The following is a 22,578-nucleotide window of genomic DNA, read 5'->3' on the forward strand; positions in this document are numbered from 1 at the left end:
ATTTTGAAAAATATATGAAATGGCATTACATAGGAAAGTATGTAGTTGAGAAGTGCTTGGATCTGGGTTTGAGACGTTAGTTTTTTAAAAAAACTATTTTCGGAAAGCTTGCGATATAAAAAATTTGTTCGGGCATTTTACCACTGTCTTCGACAATAATCCATGCCAAATTTTGTAAATCTCGTCAAATGAAAAAGTTTTTAGTACAAACACTAGATTGCTGTATAAAATCCCACAAGCTGCCTTAATTTGTTTCGTTGAAGAGCGTTTAGTTTTTGGAACCGTTTTGTAACGAACTCTCTCATAAACAACCTCGCCTAACGAAGCCCACTGGGTGAACAGGGTACCTTAAGTTTGCCACGAAATTTGTAAAACCTAGAAGAAAACATCGGAGACCCTATAAAATATATACATATGTAATCAGCATGACGCGCTGAGTCAATTTAGCCATGCCAGTCTTTCTGTCTGTATGTATGGAAAGTAATCTCTTTCGCATCAAAATGAAGAAAATTATTTTAGTGAAAACATCACTATCTTTTCGTTGCCTATCGATTTTGAAATTTATTTTATTTCCTAGCAATTTTTGTTATTTTCGAATCCGCGATACTTCGATATAACCGGTATTTTTGAAGCCCATACTAATATTCATCATGTTCGAAGATACACTGCTCATCATAAAGGCGGATTACATGCATAAGCGCAAGCCCGTCTTGTTGCATTTATTGCAGCACGAGTTTATGATCAAAGGTCAACGCAAGATACTCTTTTCGCCAGAGTATGCCGCTGAATTTTACAAACCACTGGCGGATGATAAAGACTTCATGCTGCAAGTTATTTTGCTTTCCAAGGGCAACAGCGAAGCCTTCATACTGTCCAAGGAATGCGCTGTGAATGATTTGATCTGCACAATGATATGCTACTTGTAAGCTTTATAAATGCAGGTTTTGAGTAAGTTATTCAATTTTAAACTCTACAGCACTACATCTGTGGAAATGGAACGCAATGTGCACGTCTCGAAAGGTGCCGAGTGCGCGACACGCGAAATAAGTTTCATATTTCCAAATTGTAAAATTAACGAAATCAACATAAATTTATGTTCGTAACATTTACGTTCCACCCCACAGATATTCCCGAGCCCATACCGATTTTCAAGCGTCATAAGTTCACCACAGATCCTCTGATGGCACCACTTATTAGTCAGCTATATGAAATCGTACAGAAACCGAATGAAGAGTCTAAGAGTTGGAAAGTACAGTTGGCCGAGTGGTTGACTTTACAAAATTCCGAGCTGCCAATTATAAGCAATGTATGTTCAGCTAAGAGTGCACTTTTCCTCGAAGACAAAGCTCAACAGGTGAATTTTTTGGCAACGACTACAACAAAACCATGTGTCTTTCATACTGATGGTGCTGGCGGTGAACCGGCTTCAACGGATGTTTCTGTGCCCTCTTCATGTTCATCTACCGGTGGTTCAGCAATAATGAGCAGTTCGTCGTGTATGACTTGTCGACCATTCGAGCGTACTGATGCTGAGGCTAGCACGGAAGATGTATGTAAGAAAGCGGAAAAGATTTTCGCACCAAAAGTAGCGCTGCTACGAAATAGAGTGGTTGAAGAAGATGAGGAATGTGAAGATGAAATGTGCTTGCAAGTGTGTGAGGATCACATAAAGCAGTGGCAGGCTGAGATAATTGCCGATCAGGAGGAGTTGAGAAAGGTTCTACCGTATGGCGGTAGGGATATGGAGGTTATTAACGAAATGGAAATTGAAGAGGAACAATTCCCCATAGGCGAATGAGCGGTTGAAGTAAATATGTCTTGCATCCATTATAATATTTTTTAAATTTTTTATATTTATGGAGAATATACTTTTGCAGCATTCAAAATTTGTTCGAAAAAAAAACATTTTCCATCTATTTTACAGTGGGTTAGTAGGCACAAAAGATAGACGTAGCGTAGTCAGTCAATGACGTCAGTCAGGTCGCTGAAGAAGAGGCGCGGTGAGCTCTTTCACGGTCAGGTCGATGCTAAGAGGGAAAGTTGGAGGGGAAGTTTTCTGTAAGGAGCTCTCCTTCAATCTTAGCTTTAGCCTACCGGACCAATTTAGTGTTTTAACGCGGAAGGGGCTGCTATAAAGGTGGCGGTAGACGTAGTCCTACGAAGTTCATCCTCTTTCAGGGAGGTGAGCATTCACTTCGACAGAAGAGCGACAATACTAGCTCTGAGCGTCTTTTGTTTCTCAGGTAGTGTCTTTTGTTTTCACTATAAATAGCATCTAGCTACTTCAATATCAGACTCGTTTGGGTGCCTGGTCACAGTGGAATCGGTTGACAGGGTACCAGCTCCTAGGCGTTCGCTAGATCCTTCTGGCCTAGAGTAGAACGCAAGAGATTTAGAGAACTACTCGCCCTGAGCACAATTTATCTCATCTTGTGAACCAGCTATTTAGGAGTTTTAGTAACCACAACGGACCGGCATTCTAAGCTGTCCAAGTGAGATCGTTCTTAGGATCGTTAGGAGCTCTTAACCTAACCTATTATATAACCCTTTCAGTTTATTTTAAGACTAGTTTTGAAATTTTGTAAAAGGGACTCGCCGCATAAAAGGTAAAGCGAATAAAATATTGTTTAGGTATTCGTTGTCAACCTCGTTTAGGTCGCACAGAAAAAAAATCTATCAGAAAATCTCCTTCGACTTAGTTGATGGGTTCATATATAGTTTGTTTAACACTGACATATAAAAGTAGCTTTCCAAAAACCATATTTTACTTCATTTGTTAATGTGTCCAGAGAGTTCTTTTAAAAAATCGAGTTCTCGATGCAGAAGAAAAAAGTTTCATTTGTTCCATAAACAGATTTGTAAGTTAATTTTGTAACTCGTATATTTTTCACCTTGAATTCCAATTCAAATAAGATAATTAATATTTATTTATTAAATACGAGTAATTTCGTAAGATTAAACAAATAAAACTCAAGAAGATCAAATTGTTTTACAAATTCGGTATAAAAATCCGTCGCGTGACCTTTCAAGGGGCTACAAACAATATTTTGAACTTTCAATTTTTGCTCTAAATGCTCTTAAAGCTAAAGCACCGATTGGTTTCTACCGAGATCACTAAATATTTTTCACAAATTGTGAAACTGGAATCCAAAGGTTTACGGAACGGTATTAAGGACATATAAAAAGAATACCAATGTAATGAAATTGAGTGCATCAAAGCGCACTGCTAATATTAATGGCTTATCTAACAGCTCACGTGTAAAAAGCATTATCTTATTAGACCAAAAAGTCAATATTGACGTCAACAATGCACGCTTTATAGAAGTCTGTGGGCGCTAACAAAAGTGTGGGTTTATTTTTACTGTTACTTAATTATATAGGAATAACCACCAACTCTACTTTATATGTACTATTTCATAGCTGGTTGGGTGTGAGCTTGTGGATAACTGACTATTTAATGGCCAACCTGTTGGCTATTTTGACAGTTCCAGCCGCCACAATCTAGTAATTGTAAGAGCACTTGCGATGTTAGGTACCGTTAAACGAATTTGTTACACAATGAAGGAAGCATTAAAGTTTAAATTAATTTCGTAAACAACATTAATTGTTAAATCACAAATAAGCACCAAAAACTTGTATCATAACAAATGATAATCGGTTCACCCTTTCCTTTCTGCCAGTTTCCTTTTCTAGCAGCAAACTGCTAACTGCGCATACGCGGAAATGCCATAAGAGTTTCGACAGGGTGGGTTTTGCCATAACCTTTCTCTCGAATTGCTAAAACTGTAACTTTTTGAACACGTTATTTTGACATTAGTGCATTTGCGACAGCAGTTGGAGGTGGCGGCCAGCTGTCAGCAGGAAGGCAGTAGGCCGGAAATTTCATTGGTCAAAAGCGTTTAGCTGCCGCATATTAATTCTATGGAGTGTAAAGTGCATTAAGGCGGCAACAACAACAACAATAATAGAAACAACAACACGGAAATCTATAGAAATTATTTTCAGTGTAGATTTGCAGGAGTTGAGTGCTGAAAAAAGGGCAAATCAATCGAAGAAGTTCATTGTGTGCAGCGATTTTCAAGTGGTTTGAGAATTGAAATTGCAACGGAGCAAAATAAAAGAAATAATTGTACAAAAGAATTAAAGAAAAGCCAGTGTGCAAGTAGTGAAATGCAAAATACATAAACTGTGATTGCGAACGAATGAATATGACTTCTGTGCAATGGCCAGCTTATTGGTATACATTGGTGCCGCAGCAGCAGCAGCAGCAGCAGTAGCAGAAGCAGCAATTGCAGTAATGTGATCATCAAATGTGAAATTCCTTTACATTACATGGCATTCTGCAGCGCCGATGGAATAACTAAACAAATACTTAAAGAAAAAGGTAAATGGGCTCACAGGTTCCAAACAATACCTTTTGAGGGTTAAGTGGCGCATTTAAAAATTTGATAACTGTCAAGTAACAGTATGCGCTGCGAGTCTACACCTCCGAACTTCCGCTTTTTGTGTCATTGGAAAAGTGCAATATCGATTTTTCGCCAAGGTTAGTGGGTGGTCAAAATTGCAGTTATTGCGCGCCCAATGCTGCACCTTCAATTGCAGCACCCGTATATGTATGTAGTTGTGTTGCTAAGGGCAAGCCTAAGCTCGAAGCGCCAATTTCACGCTGTGTTAAAAAAAAAAACTATTTTGTTTTCTTTTTTTCTTCAAATTCTTCATATTGGCAGTGTTTTTGCCAAGCATTTAAATTTATAGCTCATTGCACTCGCTGCTGTGTATCGTAGTATGTCACGATTGCGTCAGGCGATTATCGCGTTAGGCAGTATGCTGTACATATGTATGTATGCGTATATCTACTGACTTGCAGCAAAATGGCAAGTGCAGTACACTGAGCGAATTAATAGTTTGCCAAGAAGTATTTAGTTTGTACAATAACCATGTTTGAGGTAGTTTGTAAAATTTTGAAATTTACTTCAAAACAAAAAATTTCAATATTTTCAAGTTGTCTCGGGTTTTACGAGGGTGTTACAATAAATATTTAACCTTACCGCCCGATTCTGCCACTATCGCAAAAGAAATTTACAGTAATGTAGTAAGTGCTCGTAGCCGGGCTATCAAAGTTTAAGCTGAATCGGACTAGTAATTATGTTTAGAACCCGAATTTCAAAAAAAGAGCAACATCGGTCAGAAATTTGATTAGTCTCTTTGGATGCAGTAAAATCAAAGAGCGCGTGAAAGCTGTAAATGGTGACTCTTCTCCTTTGACTCGGCGACTTGGTTTATCAATTCTTCAAATCTTCACAATCTCGTATTGGCAATCGTTCACCTACCAAACCTGTGTGTGACAGTAGGTTGATCAAAATAACACGTGGGATAAAATATTGGATTTGAGAAAGTTCTCGGCGTTATGGGGGCAAGTGCGCAGTTATGAGACTACTTCACAGCGGTGTGTGGAGTTATTGCAGCAATGCTCTTTTTGCATAAAAATTGATGGAAATTTTGTGATTTTGAATTTCATCAGATGATGTAGGTGATCCTCACTATTATACACTCGAGTGCTTTGATTACTTTGTTTAAAAAATTGTACTTTAAAATTTGTTTGCTAATTTCGTTCACGCTTCTTCCAGTGTACCACTGATATGACCTAGACTTAATTAGTCTATATAATCTCTCAATCAGTCTGCTATTGCCTATAGATCAAGGGCTTCCTTACCTTCCTTTAACTCGTCTAATGGACACATTTTCAAATACATATGAACATATATACAGTTATAACAGTGTTATTATGATAGATCGATTAAAAAGTAATAAATAGGAAATACTGGTTTTCATTTCTTTTTATATTTGTACAATAGAACATTTGGTATTCTTCCAACCTGCCGAGAGTTGTGATAGAATATTGAAAGTTTCGGAAAGACAAGACATTATTTTATAAAACAGAAAGATATTTCGACAAATATAACTTTTGGAAATAAAAGAGTGTTGGCATCGATCAATTCAAAGTTTACATACATATATACTGAAATGCACCCCTTTTAATATTCGAATTGAATAGTTATGAAAGTGATGTTTACGGCACTTGGGTGCCTATAGTGATAGTCAAATAGAAAGAAAGCAAAGTGAATAGCAAAACGACTTAGTTATGTTGAGCGCCAATAATACACAACAATCGCAACAACAACAATCACAGTCAACACAACAACACCACGCGCAGCACCAGCACCAACATCAGCACCAGCATCAGCAACACAATACACAGCAACAGCATCACCAGCAACAACAACAACAACAGCAGCAGCAGCAGCAGCAACAACAACAGCAACAAGTATATAACGGCGACTTGAACTTTACCACATTCGCTGAACTTTGCCGCTTCTGTTCGATACGAAATGGTCCCGCCAAAATTCATCTCTTCGAAAAGGAGGCGGAGCAGAGGAATTTGGTCTACAAACTGCGCACGCTAATGTCAACAAATGTGAGTATAAAAGCAAACACTTTTCATATTTTTTATGTGTGCACATACTTATACACATACGAGTACATACATATGCTTTGCTATGTACATGTGTAGCGCTCTAAATTTTCCCCTCATTGTGGGTTGTAGCGACCACTTGAAGCCGTCAACAAATATGCGGTCATATAGAAGTTTTACTGTTATACGCTGACGTGTGTGTGTTGTATATGTTTTGGGGGCAAACACTTCTGTTTTTATATTTTTATTATTTTTATGAGGTTTGCTCTTGGAAAAGCCAGCGACACTTTTATACTCAGCGTACATTTATGCGAGTACAAAGTTAATAGGATTTCTTTACTGAAAAGAGAAATTTTGTGTTAACCATAATGTATAATTGAAGAGATGTGTCCAGCTCTAATTGCTCTTTTTGATACTTTTTAGTCCGTTAAGGCATAGTTGTATTATCCATCACAATGAGTTATAATAATAATTGAAAAGAGTGGTATATGATGACGAATTTCTCGATCGAAACCTATTAAAACTGTAAAAAGATGATTAAAGCGGAAGAATAACACCAAAAACTGCGCTTTCACACAAATAATAATATCTGAAGACATAAAAAAATGCCAATAATAAATGTCAAACTTTATTTACTGATCAAAAAAATATTCAAATTGAACTCTGATATAAATATTCAAAATGCAATTTTTTATGCTTGATATTGTTTTTCAAAAAAGTGTAAAATAGAATTTATATCTTTCCATTTACTTTCGCCTTATTATTTGAAACATGTTTTCATTTACTTGAATCTGTAGAACTTTTACGAAAAAATCTGGCAAATTATAGCAAGGAAGTATAAATTCAGGCTCATAGGCGACCATAATCATCTAAGCAGACAGTAGCTGTCTTCGTTTCGCCAAGCGTTGGAGAGTAGCGAAGTTAACAAACTATACCAGTTATTCAAACAAAATGGCAGCACTTGCGTTGCAGCTCTGTACTTCCATGTACTCCGTCGCATACGCAATTATGTTGCGCTTCTTTCTTTGGAGGGAAAAATTCTTCTTTTCGCATAATAATGAGCAGTAAGAAACTCTTAATTTCCATTCATACATTTTCTATAAACAACTGTACTTTATTTCAAAGTTTAAATTCTGAAAATCAATAAAGAAAACGATTGTATTTTTATTTTTGAGAGGAATTTGTCATATGAGCCACTTACAATGTGAAAACTGGTATAAAATGTGTTAAGCATAATTTGCTAGCACTGAAGGTAGCGGTTATACCATTTTAATGAGCTATGCGCATATTCTCTTTTATCAATTCAACTCGACCACTTTGTTGATGCTTTTACAACAAATTTTTTTACAAGAAAGCAACGCTGTTGTTGTTTATTAAGGTTCATGGGTTAAAAAAAGGTTTATCTTCTGAAACTCGATTTCCATCGTTAAGTTTAAAAAGATTAGTTGCTGCTTACAGCTTCCATAACCAAATATATATTTAACTTCATAAACGAAGGGGTAGCTGAGGCTCTAACATCCTCGACTACGGAGTGGCCTTCTCCATTCTATTAACTTTATTCCACAAATCAAATACTCTTAGCCTGTTAAAATTATATACACTATACGCACCAATTTAAGCCTTAGTTATAATAAGTACCTATCCACCTATCCTCACGATCATGCTTGTTCAATTCTTTATTTCTTGCAATTTTTTTTGTGCTACTTGAGCGACACTTGCAAACTTGATTTTCTTTGTGTATCTGCGTTTTTTAGATATCCAAGGACGACTACCTTCCAAAGAATATCTGCGAGCAGTGCGTGCATAAAGTGGAACAATTATTTGATTGGCGACAATCGACATTGCAGATTGAGAATATTCTGCAGAATTATGCGGACTCGATGAGAGCGGTGACGGCGACAATTAATTTTCAGGTAAATAATAAATAAAAAAGATATTAACTTGTATATTAGGTACAAAGATAAGGTGAGATTAAAATAAGAAGAAAGTCGACTTCAAAAGGTTCATTTTCGATAATTTGAATTATTTGACTTTATTTTCAGAAACCGTTTCTATAAGTAAGAAAATTTTAAATTTGAAGCGAAGCTTTTTACGACTTTACGTCGAATTTATATATAACCTATATACCTAATGACATATCTACAAGCCCACGCTGAAACCTAAAAGTTAAGAGCCACTGGCGTGCGAAATTTGCCTGTTTGCTTTCTTCATTTACTACAAGCTTTCGGCAACTTTAATTAGAAATCGTCGTAAAGTACATTTCGCGTTGTTCCATTTTCATGCATTGCAAGAGACTCTTGGAATGCCAACTGACAGAACATAAAAACACACACAAATTGCCACCCACCACCCAAGCGACCGGCCGGCGTCTGCAGCCAAATACAATATGAGCAGAAATACTTTGGAAAAAGTTGAGAAAGGCATTGCAAATGAGTAGATACTCACAGAAATTACTCTACGAACACAAACTTTGACATTGTACGCGATTTAATATGCATACAGGCAACACGATTTTTTTTGGGGTAGGGAGTCGACGCGTCAAAAGGATACGAGTACCGGCGAACGGCAGCCGGTGCTGATGAGTTGCGCAAGAAAAACTTATTGTTCTCTCGCCAATTCCGCATGAATGCCTAGTAGACACTGGATATTTCTTCCTGCCATTCTTTGCCATAACGTCGCGGTGCTGAGGACGACAAAAGCCAACATAACATAACTGTTTATTATAACTCGGGACCCACTAAAATTGAAATTACCATTTCAATTCCACTCGCGAGTCTAATTTTTACGAAATCGAGTTGAAATATTTATTATACACAAATATTTAGTAGTATTTCACACAAATATATAGAACAGATTTAAAAATGTGCAACAACAATTGTGTGGCATAATCTGTTTCGCGTATTCCACTGTCAAATGAGGCACTGATTCGCCGGGCGGCGGTACGGTCCGCGCAGTGGGTGGAGAGACAGCCGTCGTGCGGGCGTTAAAGTCAAGCGGCAATAACTTCGGCGGCGGGCAGGCACTTCGATACATTTCGATACGATTCCCATACACAATAACAGTTAGCGACCGACAAGCGCTCTACGTCTGAATCCGAAATCACTCAAATGTTAATTCAAATGTACGAAAAAGTAAAACGGAAGGTTACTACACCATGAGTGGCAAATCAGTTTCGCAATACATACACAAACAAAAGGTGATGATGAAAATTTTTTCATAAGCACTTACTTACCCACAAAGTGTATACGGTTTTTATAACTCACTGCAGTCAAAAACTAATATATTTTAGGCAACACCAAAAAACCAAAAAAAAAAAAATATATATATATATATTGCAACTGTTCCACCGAAATAAAATTCCATTGTTATGGTGTTACTTTAGAGAAAATCAAAAATTTCCTCATTGTGCAAGTGTATATGGTGGCTAAGGACAATAAATGCGAATATCGATTGATTTCCATTTGGTGACTGAATGAAAATTTTTGCGACAAACGTTATTATGTTGGCTCTTCGCAAGCGAGTTTAAGCGGTACATACATATTTGTTGATGGAAAATTAAAAACGTCCAATTAAAAAAATTAATTGCTGTGAACTTTCACTAAAAAACTAGTGCAAATATTTAATTTTTTCGCTTTGCGAAAATTGCTTACGAATTTGGTGAAAAAATTGCTGTTATATATGGGTGTGTGTGTGTGTGTGCGTGCGTGTGTGCGTTTTGGGTAGAGCGCTGAAATCAGGAAGCACGACGGCTGGCTGTAGTAACGCCAAAGCGCCGCCACGGAAGTGCTTGCCGGTTGGCGCCCCAATAGTATACCGACAAATGGCGGCGCTGTGACGAACAGAAAGATCGCCAAGCAAAATGTTATGAAAAAATCAAATTTAATTGGCGCATAATTTGAATAAATTTGAAAACATTCATTAGTATGAAGTGTATAATTAAGTGCAGCAAGTTAAAAGAAGTCATAAAATAATAAACCCATTAAAAATGCAAAAAATAAATTATTATATAAATAGAAAAATGCTTCCAAATTAAAATAAAAATATTATTTCATATAAGAGTACTACTTTTAGACACGTACATATATGTAGTTTAGCGGATTTTTGTAATATTGACTGTAAATAAAATTTTTGTTTAATCGACGTTTACTTAATTTTTTTTATATATTTTATTAATTTTTTTTTTTGTAAATTAAATGACTATGGTACATATGTTTATCATATACTTGTATGTATATATCACAACGAAATTTTCTTATACCTAAAACACATACACTAACTCCATCATCCTTTGTCCTTAGCTGGACCTCATAAGGTTATTCCATTGTTCGGGGAGCAATGTTCGCTTTTGCTTTTGCACAAAACTCTCCTAAAGCACTTTCACCTCATACCAATATATGCACTTACAAACACACATATATATAAATACATAATGGGTGTTTTTTTAGACATATGGTTTTCAAAAAGAAATGTAACGCATATAATTTGATGTTATGGCCAATTATTTAATTATAAAGATAAGCATTGGACATTATGTAAATGTAAAACAAAATTCCTTCGCAAAATCTTCTATAAAATGGATGCGCACAGCTTCAATAGTTCAATAGTCTTCTTCGATACACTGCTCTGTAGCAGAAATAGCAGTAAGTCTGTTTATTATGAAATGGTAAACCAAACTCAGTATCAATCAAGTAAGAGCTGTCATAAAGACTAACTCCGGAAAAATATTGCCTTAATGAAAACCACATGTCTTAAAAAACATCCGTTATTTTTATATATACATATGTAATTGGCGGCAATGAACAACTCAACCGGCTTGTACTTACACGCTCACACATACAAATATACATAATACAAATGTACATAATAACAACAATAAAGTTCACTCACCAATGCATAAAGTCGGATTGTATTCAAATACAAACAAATTAAATTTATTTTTATACACATTTCCACGAATTTCAATGAGGAGATATTTTATGAAATGAAAAAGTTGCAATGCTCCAGGAAAAGCTCATTTCATTACATAAAATACACAATGCCCTTAGAATAAGGTACGTAATGATTTGCATCCCCACCCACCCTGTGTGCAAATACGACAAAAACAATTGAACGTCACAAAATGCTCCCCAAAATATGTTTCACTTCCCCAAACATTCCAAGGGTAAAATGACTATGCCCTCTACTAGTAAATCGCATAACAACGAAACGGAAAGTGAGTGTAGTAAGTGCAAGTGGATGCTAAGGAGAGAGAGAGAGAGAGTAAAAGAAAGAGAGTGAGCGAAAATGAGCGTGAACTTGTGAACTTGTGAAAAGTGCGTTTGAAACGAAGTGAGATTGGCACAGAACAGTGGAAATATGAGCAAAACCGTGAAGATTAAATGCGCGGCAAAAAGTGCTTTTAGGCGCTAAAGTCGGTTTTAATTAATAACAAATAACACAATTGGTGGCACAATATATTTTTAAAATGCACTTTTTCAATTATTTCATTCGGTTTCGCCTTTAGGACGGTACCGTTAATATGGATAAAATGACGGTAGCGCAAAAGAATGCATACCTTGAGGCGCATATGGCGGTGCAACAACAAATGGCGCAGGCGGCAATACAATTTAAACAACAGCAGCAGCAGCAACAACAAACCTCCGCGAATTCCGCACAACAGCAACAACAGAGTTCGCCTACCACCAATAATAACAATAACAATAACAACAATTCGTCACAACAACAACTACAACAACAGCAGCAGCAACAGCAACAACAGCAACAGCAGCAACAACAACAGCAAGCTCATTACGCCAGCACAATTAAGGTACCACAAATAAGTTCCTCTAGTTCGGGTGGCGCTGAGAGCACTTTCACCGTACCCGACGATGTGGGTATGGGTTTCGAGGGCGGCGTACGCGTGCTACAAAGTTTAGGCAGTTGGTCACCGGACAATGTTACCTACAATATACCTAAGCCAAATTTAATACCATTCACCGAACCATATGTCGAGGGTGGTTCCATGCATCCGGCCAGTCGACTGAAGGCACTGCAACAAGTACAGCAAGCCTCGTCGGGCGTACGCAAAACGAATCCATCTAAAAGTGAGTATGGTCGAAATGTGTGTTTTTAGTGGTTTTGTGCATATTTGTATCTCTTGTTTGATTAGGGTTTAAAAAAGTTATTTTGACGGGGAAGTTTACTTTTTTATTTAACTTTTCAAAAGATAGAAGATTTACTTAAAATTTAACTTAATTCGACTAAGTAAAACCATAAAAGTGCAAATAGTTTCGAAATACATTTTCTCCGGAAGGTCAGCTGTATTTTGGTCCTCAGATAGATTTAGCTGCTGCTCACCAGCTTAAACCTTTTTTTAGATTATATTACTTTAGTTTATACTTGCCTGGATGCTTGTCAGAAACATAACTGTATGCTGTCCTATCTTTAGTCTACACTATTTAGTCACGATCTGAGATGATCTGAAGGTACAAGAATACCAGCACTTCAATTTTTCTTGGATAGTTTACTACATAAGTTTTTAGAGGAAATTAGCCTAATTTCGTAAGTTTGAGAGATATCTGCTGGTCAACTTTTGGTCTCTCTGTTAAAGACTCTAAGACTCAGGGAGGTGGGTTATATGAAACGCTCCAAACGTGGACATTCTCTCTTTCTTCAACTTCACCCCGAAAATTGGGACTATTGCGTCATAGAGTGATGATTTTGTCTCTGTTCAAATACCGACAAGGGATATTTGAACGACAAGGCGAAGTCGTTGGAGAAGTGGTTTAGTAACATTTTTCATTGTTGGGTCAAAGCTCGGCCAAAATGTAGGAGCGGAAGTGCAGTCCTTTCTAGAGAAGTGAGCATTCACTTTCCTGCAGAGCGGCAACATTAGCTTTGAGCTTCTCACTGTGCACTCAAAGTTAGTCAAGGAGTCTCTAAACTTACTGTCAAAGTTACTTCATTATTAGACTTCTTTGGGTGCCTGACCATACTGGAATCGTTTGAAACAACAAAGCTGATGAGCCGGCAAGACGTGGCACTCTCGGCCCACTTTCATAGGAGTTGGAACGAGATGTATCCCCCTATCCTCCTGCATTCAACTTCGCGTGAGCTTAGCAGGTGCCAGTCGATGACCAGTTCCTGTGTGACTGGGAGATGCTTCCGGCTTAATGCAGAACGCAGGAGATCCACTGAACTACTTGCCCTTAGCAAGGTTAATCTTGCCGCAATCGTAGGTGTTTTTACTGAGAATTGTTCAATAGGTATCCATACGCTAAAGTTTATTGGACGCAAATTGTCAAAGTTGTAGAAAGGTGAAGTAGACACTTCCAAGCATCCATTGTCCAGCTTTATCAAGACTGTGAAACATCGCGGCAGCCAAACCTTCCACGAGCCAAGAGAGGTAGTCGAAACTGATGTTGGCCGTCTCAAAAAATTTGTCATAGGTTCAAAGCGTTTCGTCGAACTACGAGGGTCTTTATGATCATTATACGGTAGTTTTAGGTAGCATAATAAATTGGCATTCTAGACTGTTCCAAAAAGATCCCTGTTGACGCTTGTAACACGGCCGAGACTTTAAACTATGAAATTGTAGGTCAAATATTCTAACTATTACACTAAGTTACAAAATTCGAATCGTTTATTCTAAATTGGATTTTTACACTGAAATCTCTTCGCAGATCCCAACAACAAAGCATTCGAATGCACGGTGTGTGGCAAAGGCCTTGCTAGAAAGGATAAACTCACAATTCACATGCGCATCCATACGGGCGAGAAACCATATATTTGTGAAGTATATAATAAAGCAATTAAACCTACAAACAAACCGAGCATTTACTAACCTAAAATAAAAATTAATCCAATTCTCTTGTAGGTGTGCAATAAAGCATTCGCCAGACGCGATAAACTTGTGATTCATATGAACAAATTCAAGCATGTGACGCCAACGAATATAGCGCCATTGGGTAAGCGACTCAATAATATGGTGAAAAAGAAAGAGCCCGAACCGGAGGACAATAAACAAAATCTGGAATTGCAATTGCAACAACAGGCCGTACAAGTGGCCACACAAAATATTATAGTGCAAACAACTGGCGGTCAGCATAGTACACAGACCACAGCCATACCGGGCATAATCATACCGCATCATCATCAGCAACAATTGTCGTGGACTTGTGAGCTATGCGGACGCATGTTCTCGAGTCGGGACGAATGGACATTGCATGCCAAGAGTCATCTAGAGGTGGGTTGGTTGACGGATTCAATTAACAGTTATTTGTTGCTTTCATTTCATACATATGCATCTTGTTGTTTGTTACAGTATTGACAACAGGAACAGGAAATAATAGAGGAAACAAAAACAACAGCAACAACAGCCGCCGCAACAAAGCAGAACAGCTTTCAAACTGAGTCCAATCAAAATGCGATGCAAGTCGAGATGAATGCACGTAGAGAGAAAATAATCATACAAAATCAAATGATTATAAACTCGCAACAACAACAACAACAGCCGCCACATGCTGGCAAAAAGTTTAAGAAGCACACGCAACAGTCCACATTATTTTCCACCACGGCCGCAATGTCGAACAACAATAGCAACAACAATAACAACATGGGCAGCAGTGGCAATATTAGCAATAGCAACAATAACAACAACAACAACAACAATAGCAATAATAACCGCAATCCAACCGAAGTAACTAAAAATAACTGAAACTATTTTCTTCTTCTATGTGTGTGTATGCTTGTATGTCGTACAATATTTATATTCACCCCAGTGATCCTGCAACAGCGGAAACATTTGTAGCTCAATCAGTAAAACAAGTCACTAGTTGTACCCATCCCCCTTCCTGCCGTTAACTCTGCAACCAAAACTCCGCTTTGTAAAACTATTGTAGTTAGTTTGCATGTACGTGTGTATGTATGTGCGTACATATGTATGTATGTATGAATTGTGTAATACAACTTTGCGTGTACGTATTTTTCTTCTTCTTCTTCCTTTTCTTTGTTTCTTTTTTTACTTTTTCAACTCGAATGTTAACCAAACCACTAAACCATTACCCACAACCCCAACCTTGCCCGCAACAACAACAACCACAACAACTCCAGTTTAGTCATCACTTTCACTAACAATGATTCGCTTCATTTCCACTAGATTTCCCATTTATTTGCACACTCCCCCACGGCAGCCACATACGTCCAAGCGCAACTTAACGGCATCAATTTCACAGCTGATAATCAAACCGTTACAGCCAATGTCGCCGCCAATATAAACGCCACCGCTAATAACGGCAACATTAACTCGAACATCAACACCATTTCCACACCCAACATCAATGCGAATGCCACCATCACAACAAATGCGGCACAACAGCCGACTAGCGGCAACGCCGGTGTACCGGTCGTCACCTACAATGGCAATCAATATTGTGTAATAACGCGCAATGATGCGGGTGCCGCCGAGAAGTCGGAATTGCTGCAAATTCATGGCCAATTCACCACCGACAAGGAGGGTAAGACGAATATAATTCTGATGTCGCCGGTTTCGGTGCCGATGCAAATGCAGATGCACGTGCCGATGCAGGTGGAAGTGCAAAATCCAAATTAAATTGAATTTGCCGTGCGGCAATCGGAGTCGGGCGCTTAGAGGTCTACAATGTAAATGGGTTTACCGGGAATGGTTCGAGCGCATTTGTCGGCGGTAATTGTCCGAAGCCAGAAGGCAGTGGTTAAAGAGGGCGCGCCTGCCTGTCAGTATGCAGGAAGGTATCGCGGTTGCATTAAACGAAAATTTTAACTTTTTAGTTTAAGTGTAAGACAGCAAATAAGAGTGGAAACTATGTAATATAAATATTTGATATAAACAAGTTCATGTTATACCCAACGCACTTATGAAGTGCAGCAGTAAAAGAAATTACGGCGCAATGAGGCATTAAAGTACATTTTGAAGACTTTTGAAACAAAGAAAGAACATTATTTTTCAGGATCTTTAATATATATGGTTTCTCTGCGAGAGAATTTCTTTCAGCACTAGAGTGTTTACAATCCCTATATTACTCAAAAATGTATGGATAATGTTTCCAAATTTTTAAAAAGTTAAAAATTCCTTTTTAAAGATGATCGACGTCGGGCGCCCAAATTAGTTAGTTAAGCTAACCACATAAGTACTGTAGCATGACTGACCTTTCGGGTTTAAATATAGACCTAAGTTCGTTTGAGCCGTAAAAGAAAAGCAGTAACCAATCACCTCTCAAACAGTTATACTTATAATCATAAAAAACTAGTCTATTAAATACTTGACTACCACTTTCTGAGTACTCGTAAAGCAACGCGGGGGAGCCAAGGACCCCAATGCGACTCCTCCAATTATTTCGATCCTTTGCCTCCACGTTTGATTTGGCACCAACTTCTTTGAACATAAGATATTTCGATATACAAATTTCTTCTCCAGGTTAGAGTGGGTCGGCCTTTTCGTCGGTTGCTTTGTTGAATTCCAATCGATAGCGCACCGAGTGATTCTGTCTGGATCTCGTTTCGGAACATATTCGATTTAGCTCCATTTTCTTTTCAGAATTTAGTCCACACGGGTGTTTTTGTTTGTGTCGGACCATAAGTATGTGTTAGAGCATAGATCTTAAGAGAATTTAAACGAATGGCATTCTAATAGTGGAAATTTCAAGTGTTTAAGTTATTAATAATTACTATTGATCATTAGGTATTAGGCCCTATTTATATAATGCATATTGTGATATTGTAGAATTGTGTACGGATTGGGAAAAGTCTTAAACCTACTTTGACTATGAAAGGTTTCTTTACTCTACAACGAAGTCGAAACGTTAGTATTGCCAAGAATGAGGATAATTTCAATCTAAGAGATGAAAATGTTTAGTAGTTGCAGGTTAGGTTAGGTTAAAAGGTCGATTTAAAGTCCCACTTGGACAAGCTGAGAACGGCGGTACACGCTGAGTATTGATCGAAAATACTCTCAAAAGTCGACAAATTGCTTTGAGTTTACCACAAACGGGTATTCGCCAAAGATATGAGTCAACTTTGACAGTTAGCGTCGGACAATGTTTTCAGTCTAACCGTATGCACGTATATTGGACAATGACCAGTAAGAATTCCTAACGAACCTTACTAAGAGCAAGTAGTTCAGTGGATCCCCTGCATTCTGTAGTAAGCAAGAAGGATCCCTTAGTCGCGCAAGATTGTGACCAGCGCCTGCTAAGCTCTTGTCAAGTTCGGAGGTTCAGCGGTAGAACGCAACAGTACAACGGAGACCCAACGTAGACCGTGAAAATTTCATATAAAAAGCAGCGAATAATTAAATTTTGTTAAAAAGTTCAGTTATACATTGTAACTCCATAATATTCAGCGACTTAAATTAGCTCAAGCCTGTTATACGTTTAGATATTGATATTTAATACAGGTTGTTTCACAAAGTTGTAAACATTTGTCTTGAACCCAAGAGTTTCTTTATGCCTCGAAGCAAACAATGGTTGGAAATTCATTTCACATAATTTATCAACTTTTGCAGTTCTAGCGCAATTTTTCTTTGGTTTAACCGTACAGTTATGTGGTAAGTTATACAGTAATTTACCAACATGCCGTTTTTAAATTACTCACACGTACTTTTTCATTCAGTTTTTAAGATGCGTTGGGTAAAAAAAGGAAATTTATATGAATTTGAGCAAAGAGATTGTCATGTTAATAAAATGTCTTCAAGCTATGATAACGAAAAAAGTTCAAAATATCTATACACATTATAATTATGGTTCGAAATTAACTCTCTATGGTTTGTTGCGGTAACGGTAAAATTATAAATCTTAAATCTAAGCGCTGTAAGTTTAAGTTTGAAACTGCAATTTTAAGTTAAAAACTTGAAATCTTGCTTATCACAGCGTTGGCGGTCTCCAAAATCTAAAAAAAAATTAAATAAAAAAACTCAAAAATTCCAACAAAAACAATATGCAAATATTAAACAAATAACACCACAAAGTTGCAATAGCTAACCCACTTAATATAAATTTTTAAGTATTTACCGTTAAGAGTAAAAAAATATATATGTATAACTATAAAGATTTTTGTTTAAGAAGAACCAAAATACTTTGAAAAAGTTTGTAAATAATAAAGTAAATTAGAAGAAAAAAGTGATCGTCCCCCTGCAAAACGAAAAAAAATCTATATATAGTAAAAAAAACTAAAAAAAAAACACCGATAAAATTATAAAAGCGAAAAATTGACACGCAGATCCATAAGCGATACAGATGTGTATGCACCTACAAAATTTTGCATAAGCGCTTTTTAAATTAAACTTAAAACTGTAATTTGTAAATGATTTTATAGTAACGAGTAAAAAAAAATTCCAAAAAAAAAAAAAATGATGAACTTATACTTTACTTTTAAATAGCCGTCATGAATTTGAAAAAAATAAAAATAAAAAACACTGTGTCTGTGTATGATTAGTATTAAGGAAAATTTAAGTACATATCTGGGATAAAAGAAGTAAAATGAATATAAATGGTGAATGGAGCATTTAATTGTATTTTGCAGTTAGCTAAAACCGCTCTATATTTGTATGGAAATGTTGTAATATGTATAACCGAAAAATGTATTACTTTGAAAGCAGGAAAAAGTATTGAAAACGGATTTATAAAGGTATACTGTAAGAATTTATGTCCGATAGGTTATTTATCTTTTATTTTTATGTTTTTTATTTGATTTTTTATTTTGTAACAAAATTGAGTTTCAATTTCTTTAATAATGTTGAATGCATATTTTTTAAAACATATGGCAACCCTATGTGATACTTGGCCGTTTACGAACATTATTCTTAAAAGTTTGCGTTCGAATTAAAGGCACCGAGCTTTTAGAGGTAATCCAATCTTTGTCACTGGCTATTTAATAGAGCAAAAACTGTAGGACTAAATATATAAAAATTGATCTCTTGAGTTTCAGATGTAGCGAATGTGCAATATCCGTTAATATAATTTAACAAGCTTTAGTCAATCTCACTGAATCGATTTTGGAACTCATTTCGTTTACTGAGCTCCTTCGTTATATGAGTGCCAACACAGAGAGAGCTTGATAAATTGTCCCTCAATATAATAATAATAAAAGGCGAGTTGTATTGTGAGTATTCTAGTCGATTTTTGCATTGTTTAAGATTAATTGTGATCTGAGTTGATACTTAAAGGAAATTAGTTTAAAAAATGTGCGCTACATTACTATAGAGCCAAAGATATATCCACAACAATCTCTTTCTACAAGAATAATTAATTTCATAATTAAATTTTTCGTAAATAATTTTAGTTATTTTTATATTTGAACTAATATTCTGTTTGAAATTGTTTTGCTATTATATATTTTCTATATATTATATAATATTACATATGTATAAGTCCAAGTATTTAAATATACCGAATTATTGATATTTACATTAGTAATTATTACTTAAACATATTATTTATATTTATTGCATACTTGTAGAATGAAGAGCCAAATAATGACTCCTTAATTGATAACTTAAATGTGTAGAATGTGAAAAGAAAACTTTGTAAAGAAAAACGAATTCGTAGAGAGCATTTGCAAATATTGTAGTTGCTAAAAGAAAACAAAAGAAACAACCAAAACAACAACTATTTACGATAACAAATAAAATTGAAGTGTGAAAAACAATTCGAAGGTGAATTATCGCTTAATTTGTTAAAAATTAATTATATATGCTTTGTACTAAGGAGAGGAATCTAATATATTTTTTGCCATTTTCGAGACCACCACGAAGAGAAAAACAATAAGAAAGAGAGGTTAGCATATCACTGTAGGAGTCAATCATGCTCAATTTCGTTTTCGTCGATTTCGTTCTGTTAATTTCGATGTCAAATATGCACCATGCTGTGAAATTTCAACGGAAATCGTCGAGTCCGACCTTAATGTAAGCACTGTTTCGATTGCACAGGAGCTATGCTATATTTAGCTCTAGTTTGGTACCATTTAAAGAAGGCTAGATATAAAGAGAAGCTCGATGTATGAATGTAACACGAGTTACATCACAAAAAACCGCATGGACCGATGCTCTGAATTCAGCCCGGTATTGTCATTAATTAGATCTCTGATGTAGGCAATTGTTTAGAAGTGGGCGGCTTTTGTCAATAGGCGCGGAATTGTGTTCTAACAAAACCAGGCCATACATACATCGCTAGTGAGTTGCCGGAAGCTCCGCGCGCTTGTTTGGATGGATTTTATATACTCACCTCATAGCTCGAACTTGGCACCAAGTGATTACCGGCTGTTTCTGCCTCAAGAGAAGCTTGTAAAAATCTACTATTCCAATAGTGAGAGTGTCATATCGAAATTAACTCGGGTACAGAACTATCAGGTATAAAAGTTCTTATATAGGCATATCAGATAGTATCTTTGTGGAGCTATAAAGTTACTTTTCCTAATAGTTAGTTCTATAGTTTTAACTATAACTAAAACTTAATAATGCGCTATAACTATTGAAAGGCTATAAAGTCGAAAAAATTATTTTACTTCGAATATAATGTGTGGTTATGGTAGAATTTGAAGGGTATTTAAGATGTCAGACGCAGCCTCATAGTTAAAATTTCTGTTAATTACATAAAACGAGAAAACGGTGACTGAAATGATGGTGTTTTCTAAAAAATCGTTCAACATTTTGAGAGAAGAAAACCCATTCGCCCATTACAAATTTCCGAGAAGATTTGTAGAAGGTTTAGAAATAATTGACTATAATAAACAATTGAATATTTTATTTTTTATCACATTGTGAAAATTTTTTTTTGAAGGAGTTTATACTCATTATATTTAACATTTAACACATATTTTATGAATCGCAAGAAAAATCATATTTTAAGCATTGCCTACCAAAGGTCGACGTGTGTATTAGTTTTCAGTAGTATTATAATCCAAACTATTTAATATTTTCTTTCCCCGAGTATCTCTTATCATTCGAGAGCAATGATCTGTTTGAAAATTGTTGGACCCTCCATATTTTTGATGAAATCAAAATTTATATGAAAATTACGAGGAGAAGTTTAGGAGAGATAGAATATTGATAAAACTCTCATATCGGAATTCAACTTGCATTCCAATTACTGTTAGTTATTTATATTTCAATGCAATAAGTTCAGCTGTGTACTATTTTTTTAAAACCTGTTGTACGGTAATTTACCATTAAAGTTACAGTTGCGCAATTGTCACCACTGCACAAATACCAAGCACACGGCTCTTTTTCTAATTTTTCACATAAACGAGCCTATATCACTTAAACTTAGAAGATTCTGAATGAAATCTTAGTAACCAAAATGCCCGTTTGCAAGCATTCCATCAAACCATTAGTACAAATAAATACGGCAAACACCAACCACTTCCACCAAACTGTTTTTGAACTGTTGAATTGACCATAAACAGAAACTTGCTGCTGCAAAAATAGTTGCTACGACATATACGAGTACATAAGTAAGAACAACAAGAGTAAGAAAGATTTTATGAGCCAAAAGCAGCAAAGTGGGGGCATAAATTATACGAGGTAAGCGCTGTGCATTTACATGTGTTTGTATCTGTGCGCCTGTGTTTGTTTATTGGAAATGTTATATCTTACGAACCCAGCAAACAAATTATTTTTTAAGCACCTTAAAATTACATAACTAACAGAAATTGCATATGTATTCCGTATTTCGACATGGCGAAAGACTGTCATGTCAAAATTATACAAGGCATTTTTTGGAGTATGAGGGAATCACTGCGCCACGGACAGCGTCGCCACTTTACCTTCATTACAATTACATCAATAATTGATTCTATATTTTATACCGATTTCAAAAGTTTTACAGATTTCTGATCAAATTTGACCCGGACTGATAAAAAAAGGTACATTTTCACGAATTTTCCTGAGCCAAGCAAAGATGCCAATGCGTAATCCAGTTTTCCATTCAATTGTTATAAGACTCGGCTGCGATGGCTTTCCTTGCCTTCCTCGCCTAAAGGCTAAAAGGATTTTTGGGTTTTTCGGTTTCGGTTAATTTTTGGAACGCAATTCCCTAGATCGTTACGAGTAAATTTGCGATATAAATAGCTTCACCTTGAAAGCTGACAATATTGAT

General features: G+C 36.3%; 2 protein-coding genes across 2 annotated transcripts; both read left to right on the top strand.

Moving 5' to 3' along the window:
* Positions 1-142: 142 nt before the first annotated feature.
* On the top strand, positions 143-1,906 carry LOC106624741 (nucleoside diphosphate kinase homolog 5). Its single transcript, XM_014244512.3, has 3 exons — positions 143-922; positions 977-1,065; positions 1,125-1,906. The coding sequence occupies exons 1-3, from the start codon at positions 651-653 to the stop codon at positions 1,796-1,798; spliced, it is 1,035 nt and encodes a 344-aa protein (XP_014099987.3). The 5' UTR covers positions 143-650; the 3' UTR covers positions 1,799-1,906.
* Positions 1,907-3,041: 1,135 nt separating this feature from the next.
* Positions 3,042-20,131, top strand: LOC106624157 (putative mediator of RNA polymerase II transcription subunit 26). The gene is given in 8 exon segments (XM_036356878.2): positions 3,042-4,384; positions 5,941-6,475; positions 8,227-8,385; positions 11,976-12,555; positions 14,134-14,246; positions 14,328-14,696; positions 14,775-15,149; positions 15,609-20,131. Coding segments are annotated over 7 exon segments (2,382 nt in total). The 5' UTR covers positions 3,042-4,384; positions 5,941-6,142; the 3' UTR covers positions 16,062-20,131.
* The last annotated feature ends 2,447 nt before the right edge of the window (positions 20,132-22,578 follow it).

The sequence above is a fragment of the Bactrocera oleae genome, chromosome 2 (assembly GCF_042242935.1).
Source record: "Bactrocera oleae isolate idBacOlea1 chromosome 2, idBacOlea1, whole genome shotgun sequence".
NCBI classification, from domain to species: domain Eukaryota; kingdom Metazoa; phylum Arthropoda; class Insecta; order Diptera; family Tephritidae; genus Bactrocera; species Bactrocera oleae.